The 18,966-nt window shown below is 45.9% G+C and overlaps 1 protein-coding gene and 1 long non-coding RNA gene across 4 annotated transcripts in view; one reads left to right on the top strand and one right to left on the bottom strand.

The window, feature by feature from the left end:
- The window catches only part of RERG (RAS like estrogen regulated growth inhibitor), a 333,438-nt gene that overhangs the window by 26,154 nt on the left and 288,318 nt on the right, over positions 1-18,966 (bottom strand). For all 3 annotated transcript variants that reach the window (XR_010179772.1, XM_063929455.1, XM_063929454.1), the window contains one exon: positions 9,054-9,127. Coding sequence is in view for 2 of the 3 variants with exons in the window: in XM_063929455.1 (XP_063785525.1) it covers positions 9,054-9,127 (74 nt within the window). In the remaining variant the exon portion in view is untranslated. The remainder of the gene's footprint in view (positions 1-9,053; positions 9,128-18,966) is intronic.
- Positions 2,959-3,683, top strand: LOC134935831 (uncharacterized). Its single transcript, XR_010180417.1, has 3 exons — positions 2,959-3,027; positions 3,289-3,366; positions 3,455-3,683. It is a non-coding gene; the product is annotated as an uncharacterized LOC134935831 (long non-coding RNA).

The raw sequence follows: 18,966 nt of genomic DNA, 5'->3' as shown, positions 1-18,966 counted from the left end.
ACCTAGAGCATGGGAAACACCCTTTGGTGGGTATGATATCACTATTTTCCTTTCTAATACAAGAATGCAACCTTGACAACTTACTTGGTTTTAATTTGAAATTTACTTTTCAGCATAATCCAATAAGTATTGATTTTTTGGATTTAACCTTAACAGGGGTAGAAGGTAAAAAAATAATAACGAAGACCTTCTTTAAGGATGTTGACGCCAATAGTTACATCCCCCAAACCAGTTGTCACTACCCTGCTTGGAAGAATAACGTACCATATGCGCAATTTTTACGGATAAGGCGCAATTGTACCAACATTGATGATTATTGGGAACAGGCCACTTTAATTGGAAACAGGTTTATAGAAAGGGGTTATAACTCAGACTCCATTGAGGCAGCAAAGTCTAAAGCTTCTTTGCAAAAAAGGGATTTAATGCTATGTCCCAAAAATAAAACCCAAACAGATCAAAGGTTCCGTAGACCTTTCATTACACAATTCAATCAAGAAAACGTAGCCATCAAAAAGATTCTAAATCGACATTGGGGTATACTTTTAAAAGACTCTGTTTTGGGCCCTTCCCTCCCTAAAAAACCAGACCTGGTATTTAGAAGAGCAACGAATTTAAAAAGCATAGTGGCACCAAGTAAGTTGTCAAGGTTGCATTCTTGTATTAGAAAGGAAAATAGTGATATCATACCCACCAAAGGGTGTTTCCCATGCTCTAGGTGCATATGCTGTAAATTTATGGACCGTAAATCATTTAGTATGGAATTCGAGTCAGGGGGATGTTATAGATTGAAACACTTGGTTAATTGCAACACAGAGTATGTTGTGTACAAGATCTCTTGTAGTTGTAGTTTTACCTACATAGGAAAGACAAAAAGACCAACCAAAATAAGAATTCAAGAGCATATAAGAAATGTGAAAAACAGGTTTCTTTCCCATAGCCTTCCAAGGCATTATGCCGAGAAGCATGGTGCGACAGTGACGAGGGATAACTTTTCATTTACAGTATTAGAACATATACCAGTAGACCCAAGAGGTGGAAATAGGGACTTGAGATTATCTAAACGTGAAACATACTGGATTTATATGCTCAACACATTAGCCCCCAATGGCCTTAATGAAGACGTGGATATTGTCTCTTTCCTTTAAGTCCTTAATTCACCATTCTCCACATTCTATATCTAATATGATTCATGTTTTTAGTATAACACTCCCTATTTAATGGACCATATTTAATGGGGCTCAACTATATATTACAACTGATTTTATGATTTGTTATCAGATCATAGGTTGAAGATTAAAGCATGATACATTAAGATGTTAAGTTGCCAACTTGTAACAATTGTAAATGGGGGACCATGTTGATCTGAACTGCCTTATTTATGGCTGTTGTTGTTGTTTTCTTATATATAAGTCTATTTATGGCTGCACAGTCAGTTAGATAATTATGTTATAGGTTAAAGTTAGAATATATCACAGAGCACATTAATGAGGTTAAAATCATAATAACATTATTAAAATATTATTAGATTAACATATCAATAAATCATATAGATTAATAACATAATTAAACATCACAAATCACATAATTAATTGTTAAATTACCATCACTGGAAGCACAATATTGATTACTGTTTATTTTTAATGAAGGATTTTCATGTGGCATCAGTCCCTCTATATAATTTTTCATCACTAAGTAAAACAAGATGGTTAAACACTTTAAATAAATTTATAAATCAACCATTATCCACTAAGTAAATAGATCGCATGTGTTATTAGATCAATATGATAATGGAGTAGCTAATGATGGACTAGTTGGGCGCCATTAAGCTATGATTATCCGTTTTAACAACTTTAATTTGAAGCAGCAGCCAGTAGAACGCACGCCGGCATAGATTTAATATGTGTGGAACGCATACCGGAAACCGGAAGTAGCGTCTATGGAACGCACGCCGGAACCGGAAGTAGCGGCGGTGGAACGCACGCCGCCGGCGACGATGGAACGCAAAAGCGTTCAACATCATTTTAATAGAAATATCTAAGTCCATTTCAGTTGTCTTTTAAATCCTCGAATGACTGACTCACTGGTCAGTAATGCTATCACTGTTAACAGATTGAATGCTAGAAGGAAACATTAAAAATTAAACTAAATAAGATAAATATCAAACAGGAAATGAGGTCATTGGGGAGGAGGTATAAATATCAGCCCCAGTTTCCATTTAGCACTTGAGCTGTGAATGAGAATCCTGAGAGAATACTAAGGTAAATATCATGACTAACAGACATTTTTTGATATATTGGAGAAAGAACCCATATTTATGGATAAATTTCTCTTTCAGGGTATTGACTCATTTGAGTCTATCACAATATTCTTATTTTAAATAGGATTGGTCTATTTTCAACTAAAAAGGTGAGCCTAAGATGTTCCTCCTATTATAAATTAATTAAATTTATTCGGTTGTAGCCTCATTTTTGTATAGCAATAATCTCTATGAATTAAATCACTTTCACTATTTAGGATTTATTATATAATAATGTGCAGTACAACGTGAAGTAAACAACAGGGGTGTCAATTTGTAAGGAAATATGCTAAGATATTATTTGGACCTATAATGGATGTGAAGCTTTGCCTCATCTAATATACTAAGGCATTGTTTGAACTTATAATGGCTGTCAAAACTCTGCCTTTTCATAATATATAAAAGTGCAAATTGATATTATGAATAATTAGGCATATAAAGATATTATTGATCAGCGATTTGGTTCACCATGGTCCCTCACAAATAGTGCAATGACATTGTATATATAAGAATAATAGGGATTAACTCCATTCGCATAATGAATGTTATGTATAGTTAGGTTCCAATATACAATGTAAATAACAATCTGTAGCTTATAATTTATGCTGGTAAAGTTCACCTATCCATACATATTATTGTCTGTATTTCCTATTTATAGGTTACTGTCACAGCAATTTTTCTTCTGTTTATACATTGATGAACTTTTTTATGATAGACACCAATATTGGAATGTGAGTAGCTTTGTTTGAATGTCTATGATATAATGGAATAATTACCATCTATTCTGCTTTTGAATAATGAGTAACATAGAATTGCACTCAATTTGTGATTAATTGAGCAATTATCATACCCATTGATAGAGAGTATATTGCATCTATTCCTCCACTACTCCATTTTGTTTGTTCCTTCCTCCTTGATTATGTTTACTAATTCTATTGTGAATATATATGGTCACTGTAATTTAATATCAATTCTAATGGTGACATTTCTAGATCCTTTATCTGTGAGAATTTTTATATACACCCACGGCAAAAGTTGGAGGTGATATCTTACAAACTTTGATCTCATTGGTATGTAAGTAGATGATCTTAATGTAGCAAGACTGTGATAAATGTAAATAGCATTTGGTATATCACCCTCTTTCTAACTACCACTCAGATTGCGTCCCCTGATGAAGTCCTGTAAGGACGAAACGCGTTGGGCACTCACGCATTTGTGATTTGAACATACATCTGAACGCTTCATTGAGAAATAGATGTGGATATTACCAAAAATTATCAAGATAAATATTTGTCTATACTGTCCATTTGTAATGTAAAGTCATGTGTATGTTTTATTGAAACTTTTATATGAGTACAGTTTTTACTGTTTAAAGAATTATTTTAAAATAAACACATTTGTATGTGAAATCTGAAGTGGTTGAGCTCCCATGAGAATTTTTTAGAATTTTTTAGATATATATATATATATATATATATATATATATATATATCTCTTAAGACAGCATCTTTAATATATATATATATCTCTATATATACATATACTAGGTGCTTCATCGCGCCCTACGGGCGCTCTTCACACCGTCGCAAGGGGCTACGCCCCCTTAACCCTTGCATGCCTTTCTGGGGTTCAATATTTGTATTATATGGAGTATTACCTGCATTCCTTTGTTAGTGGTTAAATATTGCACAATGAAAGGGTGTGCGATGGTGAAGGAGGCGCAGCCCCTTGCGACGGCGTGAACAGCACCTGCAGGCCACAATGTACAGAATGTAGCGGGTGCGGGGGGTACTGCGGATGGTGTCTGTAGATGCTGCGGATGGAGGGGGGGCGGAAGTGGGGGTGGGGCCCGGATGGGGAAGGGTTGGGAGGTGCTACGGGTGGGGGAGGAGCAGAGGAGTGGGGGATACAGATGGGGGAGGGGTCCGGAGGCACTGCAGGTGGGGGAGGGGCAGGGGTGCCATGGGTGGGGGAGGGGCAGGTGTGGGGATGTTGCAGATGGGTGAAGGGTTCCGGAGGTGCTGTGGGATGGGAAGGGGCGGGAGTGCCGCTGGTGGGGTAGGGGTCCGCAGGCGCCATGGGTAGGGGAGGGGCAGGTACGGGTGTTGCGGCGGATGGGGAAGGAGGTCCGGAGGTGCTGCAGGTGGTGGAGGGGCAGGTGCGGGGGTGCCATTGGTGGGGGAGGGGGGGACCGCGGATGGAGGAGGGTGTCTGCAGATGCTGCGGGTGGAGGGGGGCAGGTGTGGGGGAGACATATAAGGGGGGTGAATGGTGGAGGGGGCCTGGAGATTGCTGGGGGTGGTGAAGGGGCAGAGGAGTGGGAGCCGCGGGTGGTGTAGGGGGGTCTGGAGGCACAGCATGTGGGGGAGGGGTGGAGTGCCACATGTGGTGGAGGGGAAGGTGCGGAGGTGTGGTGCATTGGGGAGAGGTCTGGATGTGCTGCGGGTACTGTACCTGCCAAAAAGGTAGTTGGAGGGTATGCAGTAACAGGGCCAGGACAGGGGTGACAGGGTCAGAACAGGGGTGACTGGGCCAGGACAGGGGTGACAGGGTCAGAACAGGGGTGACAGGGTCAGAACAGGGGTGACGGGGCCAGAACAGGGGTGACGGGGCCAGGACACGGGCGACGGGGCCAGGACAGAAATGACAGGGACAGGATAGGGGTGACAGGGTCAGTGTAGGGGCGGCAGGACCAGGACAGGGGTGACAGGGCCAGTATAGGGTTGACAGGGCAAGCACAGGGGTGACAGGGCCAGGATAGGGGTAGCAGGGCCAGCATAAGGGTGACAGGGCCAGGATAAGGGTGAAAGGGCCAGGATAAGGGTGAAAGGGACAGGATAAGGGTGGCAGGTCAAGGCCAGGGGTGACAGGGACATGACAGAACACAGGGCACGGGAGAGATTGGTATTAGGGACAGAACAGTGGTGACAGACAGATGTGTCTTACCGGAGTCACTGCTGCTGGCTGCTGCTGTTCCACTCCAACCTGTTGGGATCTGCTGCTGGTGGAGACTTGGCATGGCTGACTCTCTTAGGCTGTAGTCCTGCTTCCTCTGCCCGTCCGCATCCCTCCCCCCCTCCTCAGTCACACACCGCAGACCTAGCGCAGCTGTCGGGCACTGTGGTAAGGTGAGACTGGGAGTGACTGGTTAGCCCCCAGGAGATGCTGCGGCTGGAGGGAGGAGGGGGTCATAGCATGCACGTGGCGCGGACCTCACGGCTGCTGGGCACTATGGTAAGGGGAGACTGGGAGTGACTGGTTAGCTCCCAGGAGACGCTGCTGCTGGAGGGAGGAGGGGGTCAGAGCCTGCAAGCAGCGCGGACTTCTGCAGCGCTAGCCGCCGGCTAAAGTGTGTGAAGGAGCTGGGCGCACCTCACTGCGGGTGGCAGCGCTGCAGCTAGCGGTGGGGTTGCCGGGGCTGGAGATAACAGAGGCAGTACGGAAAGTGCACAGCGGCTGGTGACCCACAAAACTACAGCTAAGAAGCGTGGAGTGTGCCAGAAAGTGACGCCCCTCCGCGGCAGAGAGACCCTGCTGAGTATGCTGATGTGGGGGTCAAGTATGGCATACCCCCTCACACCCCCCCATACCTCCCAAATGTCCCGATTTTCGCAGGACAGTCCCATTTTTTGGGGTCTGTCCCGCTGTCCCACCCGCAGGTCGCAGTGTCCTGCGGTGGGGGGGGGGGGGGGGGGCAGTTGGGAAGCTCCTGTACTCGCTGTTCTGCTTAGCAGAGCAGCGGTGAATAGTCAAGACAGAGGGAGAGGGGGCATCAGGGGGTACGGATTAAGGGGGGGTTCCAGCAGCAGAGCCGGATTAAGGGGGGGTTCCAGCAGCAGAGCCGGATTAAGGGGGGGGGGGGGGGGGCAGGCGGTACGTACCGTTGGCCCCACAGTTTTAGGTGTCCCCCCGGCTCGAGTAGCTCTGTCCCAGCTCAGAAGCTCCCCCAGCAACAACGGCAGCATTGTGCTACAGTCAGCACACGCTGCTGCGTGTTGGCAGGTCTGTGGTGTTACAGGGAGGCAGCAGTCTCCCTGCTTTCTTCTGCCTGTGCGGGTGTGTAGGGGGAGCGACCACCTCCTCTGGATTTAGCCCTAGCTGAGGGGCCAAAATTCCATTAAAAAAAAAAAAAAAAAAATCCCGAAATTTGCATAGGGGGCGTGGCCTCGCGGGCAGCAATTAGGCCACGCCCCAACCCCACAGCAGGCACAGCAATGAGATAGGGCTCCCCTTTCTCAAGTACCCTGTGCCCCGCGGACTCATAATCAGCCCCTGGGGGCATGCCAGCAGCTCACAGAGCGCTGGGCATGCCCCCTCACTGACGAAAACGGGGCCCTCCCATGAAGCCACGCCCCCTTTTCGCCGTGTGTGTGTGTGTGTGTGTGTGTGTGTGTGTGTGTGTGTGTGAAAGCTGGGAGGTATGCACCCCTGCCTGTGCCATGCCCATACTATCTGCTTCTGTAGCTGCTCCTAGTGTCCTATAGATTTGGCCAATCTGTGACTCATTTGACTAACTCCGCCCACTGTTGTGACTCCGCCCAGCGTTAGCAAATGAATCACAAAATCACAGATCTGGGCTATTATATAGGAGATATATATCTACATACTAGGGTCTCAATCTCTGCTGATAAGGTACCTGTCCACGCTGCCACAGCACTATAAACCCATGCCGACACAATCGCCGGTCTGAGTAGTGTATCAGCATGTGTGTAAATGGACTTCAAAGTACTTTTACTGCATGCTATCTGCAGGATCCCTGAGGATAGCTGTTAAGTCAGCGCTACATTTTAGGTAAACGTGACAAGCTTTGTCCACCCTAGGGGAAGATTCCCATCGTATCCTGGCCCTAGTAGGGAAAGGATACCCCCTGAGAATTCTTTGTGGGAATCTGCAGTCTCTTGTCTGGAGATTCCCGCTCTTTTTCATCATGAGAGGAGGGAAATTTACCTCAGCTTTCTTCCCCTTAAACATGTGTACCCTTGTGTCAGGGACAGATGAGTCATCAGTGATATGCAAATCATCTTTTATTACAATAATCATATATTGAATACTCTTCTGCCATTTTGGCTGTAACTTTGCATTATCGTAGTCGACACTGGAGTCAACCTCCGTGTCGATATCAGTGTGTATTATTTTGGATAGTGAGCATTGAGAGACTCTGAAGGTCTCTGCGACATAGGGACAGACATGGGTAGATTTCCTGTCTGTTCTCTAATCTTTTGTGCAATAAATTCACCTTAGCACTTAATTTCACATATCCAAACAGGTGTCGGCGTTGTCGACGGAGACACCCTCACACACACATATTTGCTCTATCTCCTCCTTAGGGGAGCCTTTTACCTCAGACATGTCGACACACACGTACCGATACACCACACACTCAGGGAATGCTCATCTGAAGACAATTCCCCCACAAGGCCCTTTGGAGAGACAGAGAGAGAGTATGCCAGCACACACCCCAGCGCTATTAACCCAGGAATAACACAGTAACTTAATGTTAACCCAGTAGCTGCTGTTTATATTGATTGTTGCGCCTAATTATGTGCCCCCCCTCTCTTTTTACCTTCTTCTACCGTGTAACTGCAGGGGAGAGACTGGGGAGCTTCCTCTCAGCAGTGCTGTGGAGAAAAAACATGGCGCTGGTGAGTGCTGGGGAAGAAGCCCCGCCCCCTCGACGGCGGGCTTCTGTCCCGCTTTCATGTACAATTTTGGCGGGGGCTCATACATATATACAGTGCCCAACTATATATTATGCAAACTTTTGCCAAGAGGTTCTCTAATTGTTGCCCAGGGCGCCCCCCCCCCCCCCTGCGCTCTGCACCCTACAGTGACCGGAGTATGTGGGTTTAGTGTGGGAGCAATGGCGCACAGCTGCGGTGCTGTGCGCTACCTCATATGAAGACTGGAGTCTTCTGCCGCCGATTTCGAAGTCTTCTTGCTTCTGACACCGGCTTCTGTCTTCCGGCTCTGCGAGGGGGACGGCGGCGCGGCTCCGGGATCGGACGACCAAGGGTGCGATCCTGTGTACGATCCCTCTGGAGCTAATGGTGTCCAGTAGCCTAAGAAGCAGGACCTATCTTCAGTGAGTAGGGCTGCTTCTCTCCCCTCAGTCCCACGTAGCAGAGAGTCTGTTGCCAGCAGATCTCTCTTAAAATAAAAAAAACCTAACAAAATACTTTCTTTTTAGCAAGCTCAGGAGAGCTCACTAAGTAGCACCCAGCTCGTCCGGGCACAGATTCAAACTGAGGTCTGGAGGAGGGACATAGAGGGAGGAGCCAGAGCACACCAGTATCCAAATTCTTTCTTAAAGTGCCCTGTCTCCTGCGGAGCCCGTCTATTCCCATGGTCCTTACGGAGTCCCCAGCATCCACTAGGACGTTAGAGAAAACTCATTCCTAGAATGCTAGATCCTTTTGATGATGCTTACTTCCTCCCCACCCATCTCCCTTTTTCTCTTCTTTATTCTATCATTGTACAGTACATTTATCTTACAAAACCCTAGTACTTCGAGCTTAAAATTCCCACAACCACACTCCATAAAATAAAAAAATAAGAAAGGGCAAATAATGCACCAACGTTCGAAGAGTTCTCCCATCCTCCCAAAAGAAAATGTCAAATTCCTACCTACTTCCCTAAAGAAGTGGGCATGGCTTGAGGATGCCCTAACTCTAACCCTGCACTTCCCCCATAGGCAGTTCTTTTCTAACAAATGTTTCAAAATCACTCGGTAATGAAGGAAAGAAAATAAATCCTTTACCTGACCAGCGGTGTCCAGTAATTCCATGGCCACCATTTCATCGTCAATAGTTGTCTGATGGCGATATGTAGATTCTAAAGAAAAAAAGACATCTGGATATGAGAACTGTCCAGCGTGCATATATAGACCAATACCAACTGCACCGGTAGAGATAGACTGTCTCTTCTATGCTTGTTGTCTTGTGTACGGAAAGAGGCGCTACCTAACACCAATAAGTAATGGCTCTAAAAACACAGAAAAGGAGGGGTAGTAATTAGAGATGAGCGCCTGAAATTTTTCGGGTTTTGTGTTTTGGTTTTGGGTTCGGTTCCGCGGCCGTGTTTTGGGTTCGAACGCGTTTTGGCAAAACCTCACCGAATTATTTTTGTCGGATTCGGGTGTGTTTTGGATTCGGGTGTTTTTTTCAAAAAACCCTAAAAAACAGCTTAAATCATAGAATTTGGGGGTAATTTTGATCCCAAAGTATTATTAACCTCAAAAAACATAATTTACACTCATTTTCAGCCTATTCTGAACACATCACACCTCACAATATTATTTTTAGTCCTAAAATTTGCACCGAGGTCGCTGTGTGAGTAAGATAAGCGACCCTAGTGGCCGACACAAACACCGGGCCCATCTAGGAGTGGCACTGCAGTGTCACGCAGGATGTCCCTTCCAAAAAACCCTCCCCAAACAGCACATGACGCAAAGAAAAAAAGAGGCGCAATGAGGTAGCTGTGTGAGTAAGATTAGCGACCCTAGTGGCCGACACAAACACCGGGCCCATCTAGGAGTGGCACTGCAGTGTCACGCAGGATGGCCCTTCCAAAAAACCCTCCCCAAACAGCACATGACGCAAAGAAAAAAAGAGGCGCAATGAGGTAGCTGTGTGAGTAAGATTAGCGACCCTAGTGGCCGACACAAACACCGGGCCCATCTAGGAGTGGCACTGCAGTGTCACGCAGGATGGCCCTTCCAAAAAACCCTCCCCAAACAGCACATGACGCAAAGAAAAAAAGAGGCGCAATGAGGTAGCTGACTGTGTGAGTAAGATTAGCGACCCTAGTGGCCGACACAAACACCGGGCACATCTAGGAGTGGCACTGCAGTGTCACGCAGGATGTCCCTTCCAAAAAACCCTCCCCAAACAGCACATGACGCAAAGAAAAAAAGAGGCGCAATGAGGTAGCTGTGTGAGTAAGATTAGCGACCCTAGTGGCCGACACAAACACCGGGCCCATCTAGGAGTGGCACTGCAGTGTCACGCAGGATGTCCCTTCCAAAAAACCCTCCCCAATCAGCACATGATGCAAAGAAAAAGAAAAGAAAAAAGAGGTGCAAGATGGAATTATCCTTGGGCCCTCCCACCCACCCTTATGTTGTATAAACAAAACAGGACATGCACACTTTAACCAACCCATCATTTCAGTGACAGGGTCTGCCACACGACTGTGACTGATATGACGGGTTGGTTTGGACCCCCCCCCAAAAAAGAAGCAATTAATCTCTCCTTGCACAAACTGGCTCTACAGAGGCAAGATGTCCACCTCATCTTCACCCTCCGATATATCACCGTGTACATCCCCCTCCTCACAGATTATCAATTCGTCCCCACTGGAATCCACCATCTCAGCTCCCTGTGTACTTTGTGGAGGCAATTGCTGCTGGTCAATGTCTCCGCGGAGGAATTGATTATAATTCATTTTAATGAACATCATCTTCTCCACATTTTCTGGATGTAACCTCGTACGCCGATTGCTGACAAGGTGAGCGGCGGCACTAAACACTCTTTCGGAGTACACACTTGTGGGAGGGCAACTTAGGTAGAATAAAGCCAGTTTGTGCAAGGGCCTCCAAATTGCCTCTTTTTCCTGCCAGTATAAGTACGGACTGTGTGACGTGCCTACTTGGATGCGGTCACTCATATAATCCTCCACCATTCTATCAATGTTGAGAGAATCATATGCAGTGACAGTAGACGACATGTCCGTAATCGTTGTCAGGTCCTTCAGTCCGGACCAGATGTCAGCATCAGCAGTCGCTCCAGACTGCCCTGCATCACCGCCAGCGGGTGGGCTCGGAATTCTGAGCCTTTTCCTCGCACCCCCAGTTGCGGGAGAATGTGAAGGAGGAGATGTTGACAGGTCGCGTTCCGCTTGACTTGACAATTTTGTCACCAGCAGGTCTTTCAACCCCAGCAGACCTGTGTCTGCCGGAAAGAGAGATCCAAGGTAGGCTTTAAATCTAGGATCAAGCACGGTGGCCAAAATGTAGTGCTCTGATTTCAACAGATTGACCACCCGTGAATCCTTGTTAAGCGAATTAAGGGCTGCATCCACAAGTCCCACATGCCTAGCGGAATCGCTCCGTGTTAGCTCCTTCTTCAATGCCTCCAGCTTCTTCTGCAAAAGCCTGATGAGGGGAATGACCTGACTCAGGCTGGCAGTGTCTGAACTGACTTCACGTGTGGCAAGTTCAAAGGGCATCAGAACCTTGCACAACGTTGAAATCATTCTCCACTGCACTTGAGACAGGTGCATTCCATCTCCTATATCGTGCTCAATTGTATAGGCTTGAATGGCCTTTTGCTGCTCCTCCAACCTCTGAAGCATATAGAGGGTTGAATTCCACCTCGTTACCACTTCTTGCTTCAGATGATGGCAGGGCAGGTTCAGTAGTTTTTGGTGGTGCTCCAGTCTTCTGTACGTGGTGCCTGTACGCCGAAAGTGTCCCGCAATTTTTCTGGCCACCGACAGCATCTCTTGCACGCCCCTGTCGTTTTTTAAAAAATTCTGCACCACCAAATTCAAGGTATGTGCAAAACATGGGACGTGCTGGAATTTGCCCATATTTAATGCACACACAATATTGCTGGCGTTGTCCGATGCCACAAATCCACAGGAGAGTCCAATTGGGGTAAGCCATTCCGCGATGATCTTCCTCAGTTGCCGTAAGAGGTTTTCAGCTGTGTGCGTATTCTGGAAAGCGGTGATACAAAGCGTAGCCTGCCTAGGAAAGAGTTGGCGTTTGCGAGATGCTGCTACTGGTGCCGCCGCTGCTGTTCTTGCGGCGGGAGTCCATACATCTACCCAGTGGGCTGTCACAGTCATATAGTCCTGACCCTGCCCTGCTCCACTTGTCCACATGTCCGTGGTTAAGTGGACATTGGGTACAACTGCATTTTTTAGGACACTGGTGAGTCTTTTTCTGACGTCCGTGTACATTCTCGGTATCGCCTGCCTAGAGAAGTGGAACCTAGATGGTATTTGGTAACGGGGGCACACTGCCTCAATAAATTGTCTAGTTCCCTGTGAACTAACGGCGGATACCGGACGCACGTCTAACACCAACATAGTTGTCAAGGACTCAGTTATCCGCTTTGCAGTAGGATGACTGCTGTGATATTTCATCTTCCTCGCAAAGGACTGTTGAACAGTCAATTGCTTACTGGAAGTAGTACAAGTGGGCTTACGACTTCCCCTCTGGGATGACCATCGACTCCCAGCGGCAACAACAGCAGCGCCAGCAGCAGTAGGCGTTACACGCAAGGATGCATCGGAGGAATCCCAGGCAGGAAAGGACTCGTCAGACTTGCCAGTGACATGGCCTGCAGGACTATTGGCATTCCTGGGGAAGGAGGAAATTGACACTGAGGGAGTTGGTGGGGTGGTTTGCGTGAGCTTGGTTACAAGAGGAAGGGATTTACTGGTCAGTGGACTGCTTCCGCTGTCACCCAAAGTTTTTGAACTTGTCACTGACTTATTATGAATGCGCTGCAGGTGACGTATAAGGGAGGATGTTCCGAGGTGGTTAACGTCCTTACCCCTACTTATTACAGCTTGACAAAGGGAACACACGGCTTGACACCTGTTGTCCGCATTTCTGGTGAAATACCTCCACACCGAAGAGCTGATTTTTTTGGTATTTTCACCTGGCATGTCAACGGCCATATTCCTCCCACGGACAACAGGTGTCTCCCCGGGTGCCTGACTTAAACAAACCACCTCACCATCAGAATCCTCCTGGTCAATTTCCTCCCCAGCGCCAGCAACACCCATATCCTCCTCATCCTGGTGTACTTCAACACTGACATCTTCAATCTGACTATCAGGAACTGGACTGCGGGTGCTCCTTCCAGCACTTGCAGGGGGCGTGCAAATAGTGGAAGGCGCATGCTCTTCACGTCCAGTGTTGGGAAGGTCAGGCATCGCAAACGACACAATTGGACTCTCCTTGTGGATTTGGGATTTCAAAGAACGCACAGTTCTTTGCGGTGCTTTTGCCAGCTTGAGTCTTTTCAGTTTTCTAGCGAGAGGCTGAGTGCTTCCATCCTCATGTGAAGCTGAACCACTAGCCATGAACATAGGCCAGGGCCTCAGCCGTTCCTTGCCACTCCGTGTGGTAAATGGCATATTGGCAAGTTTACGCTTCTCCTCCGACAATTTTATTTTAGGTTTTGGAGTCCTTTTTTTTCTGATATTTGGTGTTTTGGATTTGACATGCTCTGTACTATGACATTGGGCATCGGCCTTGGCAGACGACGTTGCTGGCATTTCATCGTCTCGGCCATGACTAGTGGCAGCAGCTTCAGCACGAGGTGGAAGTGGATCTTGATCTTTCCCTAATTTTGGAACCTCAACTTTTTTGTTCTCCATATTTTATAGGCAGAACTAAAAGGCACCTCAGGTAAACAATGGAGATGGATGGATTGGATAGTTTACTAGTATACAATTATGGACGGACTGCCACGGTTAGGTGGTATAAAAAAACCACGGTTAGGTGGTATATATTATAATAATAATACAATTATGGATGGACGGACTGCCTGCCGACTGCCGACACAGAGGTAGCCACAGCCGTGAACTACCGCACTGTACACTGGTTGATAAAGAGATAGTAGTATACTCGTAACAACTAGTATGACACTATGACGACGGTATAAAGAATGGAAAAAAAACCACGGTTAGGTGGTATATATTATAATAATAATACAATTATGGATGGACGGACTGCCTGCCGACTGCCGACACAGAGGTAGCCACAGCCGTGAACTACCGCACTGTACACTGGTTGATAAAGAGATAGTAGTATACTCGTAACAACTAGTATGACACTATGACGACGGTATAAAGAATGGAAAAAAAACCACGGTTAGGTGGTATATATTATAATAATAATACAATTATGGATGGACGGACTGCCTGCCGACTGCCGACACAGAGGTAGCCACAGCCGTGAACTACCGCACTGTACACTGGTTGATAAAGAGATAGTAGTATACTCGTAACAACTAGTATGACACTATGACGACGGTATAAAGAATGGAAAAAAAACCACGGTTAGGTGGTATATATTATAATAATAATACAATTATGGATGGACGGACTGCCTGCCGACTGCCGACACAGAGGTAGCCACAGCCGTGAACTACCGCACTGTACACTGGTTGATAAAGAGATAGTAGTATACTCGTAACAACTAGTATGACACTATGACGACGGTATAAAGAATGGAAAAAAAACCACGGTTAGGTGGTATATATTATAATAATAATACAATTATGGATGGACGGACTGCCTGCCGACTGCCGACACAGAGGTAGCCACAGCCGTGAACTACCGCACTGTACACTGGTTGATAAAGAGATAGTAGTATACTCGTAACAACTAGTATGACACTATGACGACGGTATAAAGAATGGAAAAAAAACCACGGTTAGGTGGTATATATTATAATAATAATACAATTATGGATGGACGGACTGCCTGCCGACTGCCGACACAGAGGTAGCCACAGCCGTGAACTACCGCACTGTACACTGGTTGATAAAGAGATAGTAGTATACTCGTAACAACTAGTATGACACTATGACGACGGTATAAAGAATGGAAAAAAAACCACGGTTAGGTGGTATATATTATAATAATAATACAATTATGGATGGACGGACTGCCTGCCGACTGCCGACACAGAGGTAGCCACAGCCGTGAACTACCGCACTGTACACTGGTTGATAAAGAGATAGTAGTATACTCGTAACAACTAGTATGACACTATGACGACGGTATAAAGAATGGAAAAAAAACCACGGTTAGGTGGTATATATTATAATAATAATACAATTATGGATGGACGGACTGCCTGCCGACTGCCGACACAGAGGTAGCCACAGCCGTGAACTACCGCACTGTACACTGGTTGATAAAGAGATAGTAGTATACTCGTAACAACTAGTATGACACTATGACGACGGTATAAAGAATGGAAAAAAAACCACGGTTAGGTGGTATATATTATAATAATAATACAATTATGGATGGACGGACTGCCTGCCGACTGCCGACACAGAGGTAGCCACAGCCGTGAACTACCGCACTGTACACTGGTTGATAAAGAGATAGTAGTATACTCGTAACAACTAGTATGACACTATGACGACGGTATAAAGAATGGAAAAAAAACCACGGTTAGGTGGTATATATTATAATAATAATACAATTATGGATGGACGGACTGCCTGCCGACTGCCGACACAGAGGTAGCCACAGCCGTGAACTACCGCACTGTACACTGGTTGATAAAGAGATAGTAGTATACTCGTAACAACTAGTATGACACTATGACGACGGTATAAAGAATGGAAAAAAAACCACGGTTAGGTGGTATATATTATAATAATAATACAATTATGGATGGACGGACTGCCTGCCGACTGCCGACACAGAGGTAGCCACAGCCGTGAACTACCGCACTGTACACTGGTTGATAAAGAGATAGTAGTATACTCGTAACAACTAGTATGACACTATGACGGTATAAAGAAAGAAAAAAAAATACCACGGTTAGGTGGTATATATTGTAATACAATTATGGATGGACGGACTGCCTGCCGAGTTCCGACTGCCGACACAGAGGTAGCCACAGCCGTGAACTACCGCACTGTACTGTGTCTGCTGCTAATATAGACTGGTTGATAAAGAGATAGTATACAATACATACAACAATGAATATACTACTATACTGGTGGTCAGGCACTGTGGTCACCACTAGTCACACTGGCAGTGGCACTCCTGCAGCAAAAGTGTGCACTGTTTAATTTTAAATTAATATAATATTATGTACTCCTGGGGGCTCCTGCTATAACAACCTGCAGTGCTCCCCAGTCTCCCCCACAATTATTATAAGCTTTGCCTTTTATACATTGATGTGCAGCACACTGGGCTGAGCTGAGTGCACACAGACTGAGTCACACTGTGTGACTGGCTGCTGCTGTGTATCGTTTTTTTTCAGGCAGAGAACGGATATAGCAGAGAACGGATATATATTAAAATAAATAAAAGTTAACTAACAACAACTGCACTGGTCACTGTGGTAAACTCTGTCTGACTCTGCACAATCTCTCTCTCTCTTCTAATCTAATTTCTAATGGAGAGGACGCCAGCCACGTCCTCTCCCTATCAATCTCAATGCACGTGTGAAAATGGCGGCGACGCGCGGCTCCTTATATAGAATCCGAGTCTCGCGAGAATCCGACAGCGTCATGATGACGTTCGGGCGCGCTCGGGTTAACCGAGCAAGGCGGGAGGATCCGAGTCTGCTCGGACCCGTGAAAAAAACATGAAGTTCGTGCGGGTTCGGTTTCAGAGAAACCGAACCCGCTCATCTCTAGTAGTAATATGGGTGGTCATTCCAAGTTGTTCGCTCGCTAGCAGTTTTTAGCAGCCGTGCAAACGCTATGCCGCCTCCCACTGGGAGTGTATTTTAGCTTAGCATAAGTGCGAACGAAAGGATCGCAGAGTGGCGGCAAAGTTTTTTTGTGCAGTTTCAGAGTGGCTCAAAACCTACTCAGCGTTTGCGATGACTTCAGACTGTTCAGTTCCTGTTTTGACGTCACAAACACGCCCTGCGTTCGCCCAGATACGCCTGCGTTTTTCCTGGCACGCCTGCGTTTTTTCGAACACTCCCTGAAAAAGGTCAGTTGACACCCAGAAATGCCCACTTCATGTTAATCACTCTGCGGCAAGAAGTGCGACAGAAAAGCTTCGCTAGACCCTGTGTGTGAAACTACATTGTTTGTTGTAATAGTACGTCGCACAACATGGCATTCAACATAACACATGCCAACAGGCATGAACCAATTACAGCAACATGCTGAAACTAATATAACACAACTTGTGTAACTTAAATAACAAAACTGCAGGTAAAGTACGCACTGGGACGGGCGCCCAGCATCCTCTACGGACTAGGAGAAAAGGATTTACCAGTAGGTATCAAAATCCTGTTTTCTCATACGTCCTAGAGGATGCTGGGGTCCACTTCATGACCATGGGGTTTATACCAAAGCTCCAGTACGGGCGGGAGAGTGCGGATGACCCTGCAGCACCGATTGACCGAACTTGAGGTCTTCATCGGCCAAGGTGTCAAACTTATAGAATTTTGCAAATGTGTTTGACCCTGACCAAGTAGCTGCTTGGCAAAGTTGTAATGCCGAGACACCCCGGGCAGCCGCCCAGGATGAGCCCACCTTCCTAGTGGAATGGGCCTTCACCGACGTCGGTAACGGCAATCCAGCCGTAGTATGAGAATGCTGAATCGTACCTCTGATCCAACGTGCAATAGTCTGCTTGGAAGCAGGACACCCAATCTTGTTGGGAGCATACAGGACAAACAAAGACTCTGTTTTCCTTATCTGAGCTGTTCTAGCGACATAAATCTTCAAAGCCCTAACCACATCTAGAGACTTTGACTCAGTGAACGTGTCAGTAACTACTGGCACCACAATAGGTTGGTTTATGTGGAAAGATGAAACCACCTTTGGAAGAAAATGTGCACTGCAGAGGGGGCAGATGTAACATGTACAGAGAATTCGATTTGGGTGGGGTGTTGAATCTAAATTGCAGTAGAAAAATAAAGCAGCCAGTATTTACCCTGCATAGAAACAATATAACCCACCCAAATCTAACTCTCTCTGCACATGTTACATCTGCTCCACCTGCACTGCAACATGAGTTTGCCCAAGTGCTAACTTTTTGGTTTGCTAACAGCTCTGAATAACCCTCTAACCCTCACAGCTCATTATTCCATATAACTCAGTCACATATCCTGTTATCTAATTATGATCTAGATATATTGACTAAATATTTTCCTTTACTACCACATGAATACTCAAAGTCCCTCATGGTTCATAAGTTTATGTAGTAAGTCAAGTATTCTGTTGCTGAATCCTGCATCTTCCTAATGGTCGCCCATGTTATAGCTGTTATGTAATATTCAGCAGGTACCAGTATTATTATCACTATACAAGGAAATTACTGATTTATAATCACGATTACTTAGACAGCGCTGGTGAATATAATATGCATATTAATGATTTCTGTAGATGTAGCCTGAAATTATAGGACAGGTGCGTAAAGCAGGTACTGGTATTGAAATTCAAGTACAATGATGATCCAATGTTGTGCCACATGCATGTCATATGCCCCCTCCTTATAATTCAATGCCATGATTTTGATACATTAGATGACAATTGTCTGTTTTGTCTTGTTTTTAGTCACAGCATTGAATTGGCTACCATGGGATGCAGAGGGTGCCAAACCAGGAGCAGGCATAAATACAAAATAAACTTGTTTGAAGCTTGCCTTCTTCCTAATACTTCCCATCGGGCCAAGGAAGCAAATCAGTTTTCAGTTTAAACTTAACTAGCCAATAGGAGAGCGTGATACTAATAAACACTCAAACTTGAAAGTGAACAGAAAGAGTGAACCAAAAAGTGTGGGAGAGCAGTGTTGCCCAGATGGACTCAGAGAAATGCGTATAACAGTGAGTACAAAGTGACTTCCGGCTCCGTCTACATGCTTTGAGCAGTGTCTGGCTGCAGCTCTGCTCCTGACCCAGCTTAAAACCAGCCACACGGGGGTTTTACAACCTCCAA

Source organism: Pseudophryne corroboree, chromosome 6 (genome assembly GCF_028390025.1).
Source record: "Pseudophryne corroboree isolate aPseCor3 chromosome 6, aPseCor3.hap2, whole genome shotgun sequence".
In the NCBI taxonomy this organism is placed as follows: domain Eukaryota; kingdom Metazoa; phylum Chordata; class Amphibia; order Anura; family Myobatrachidae; genus Pseudophryne; species Pseudophryne corroboree.
Note: the sequence above shows the minus strand (reverse complement) of the source record. Positions and strands in the feature narration are given on the sequence as shown.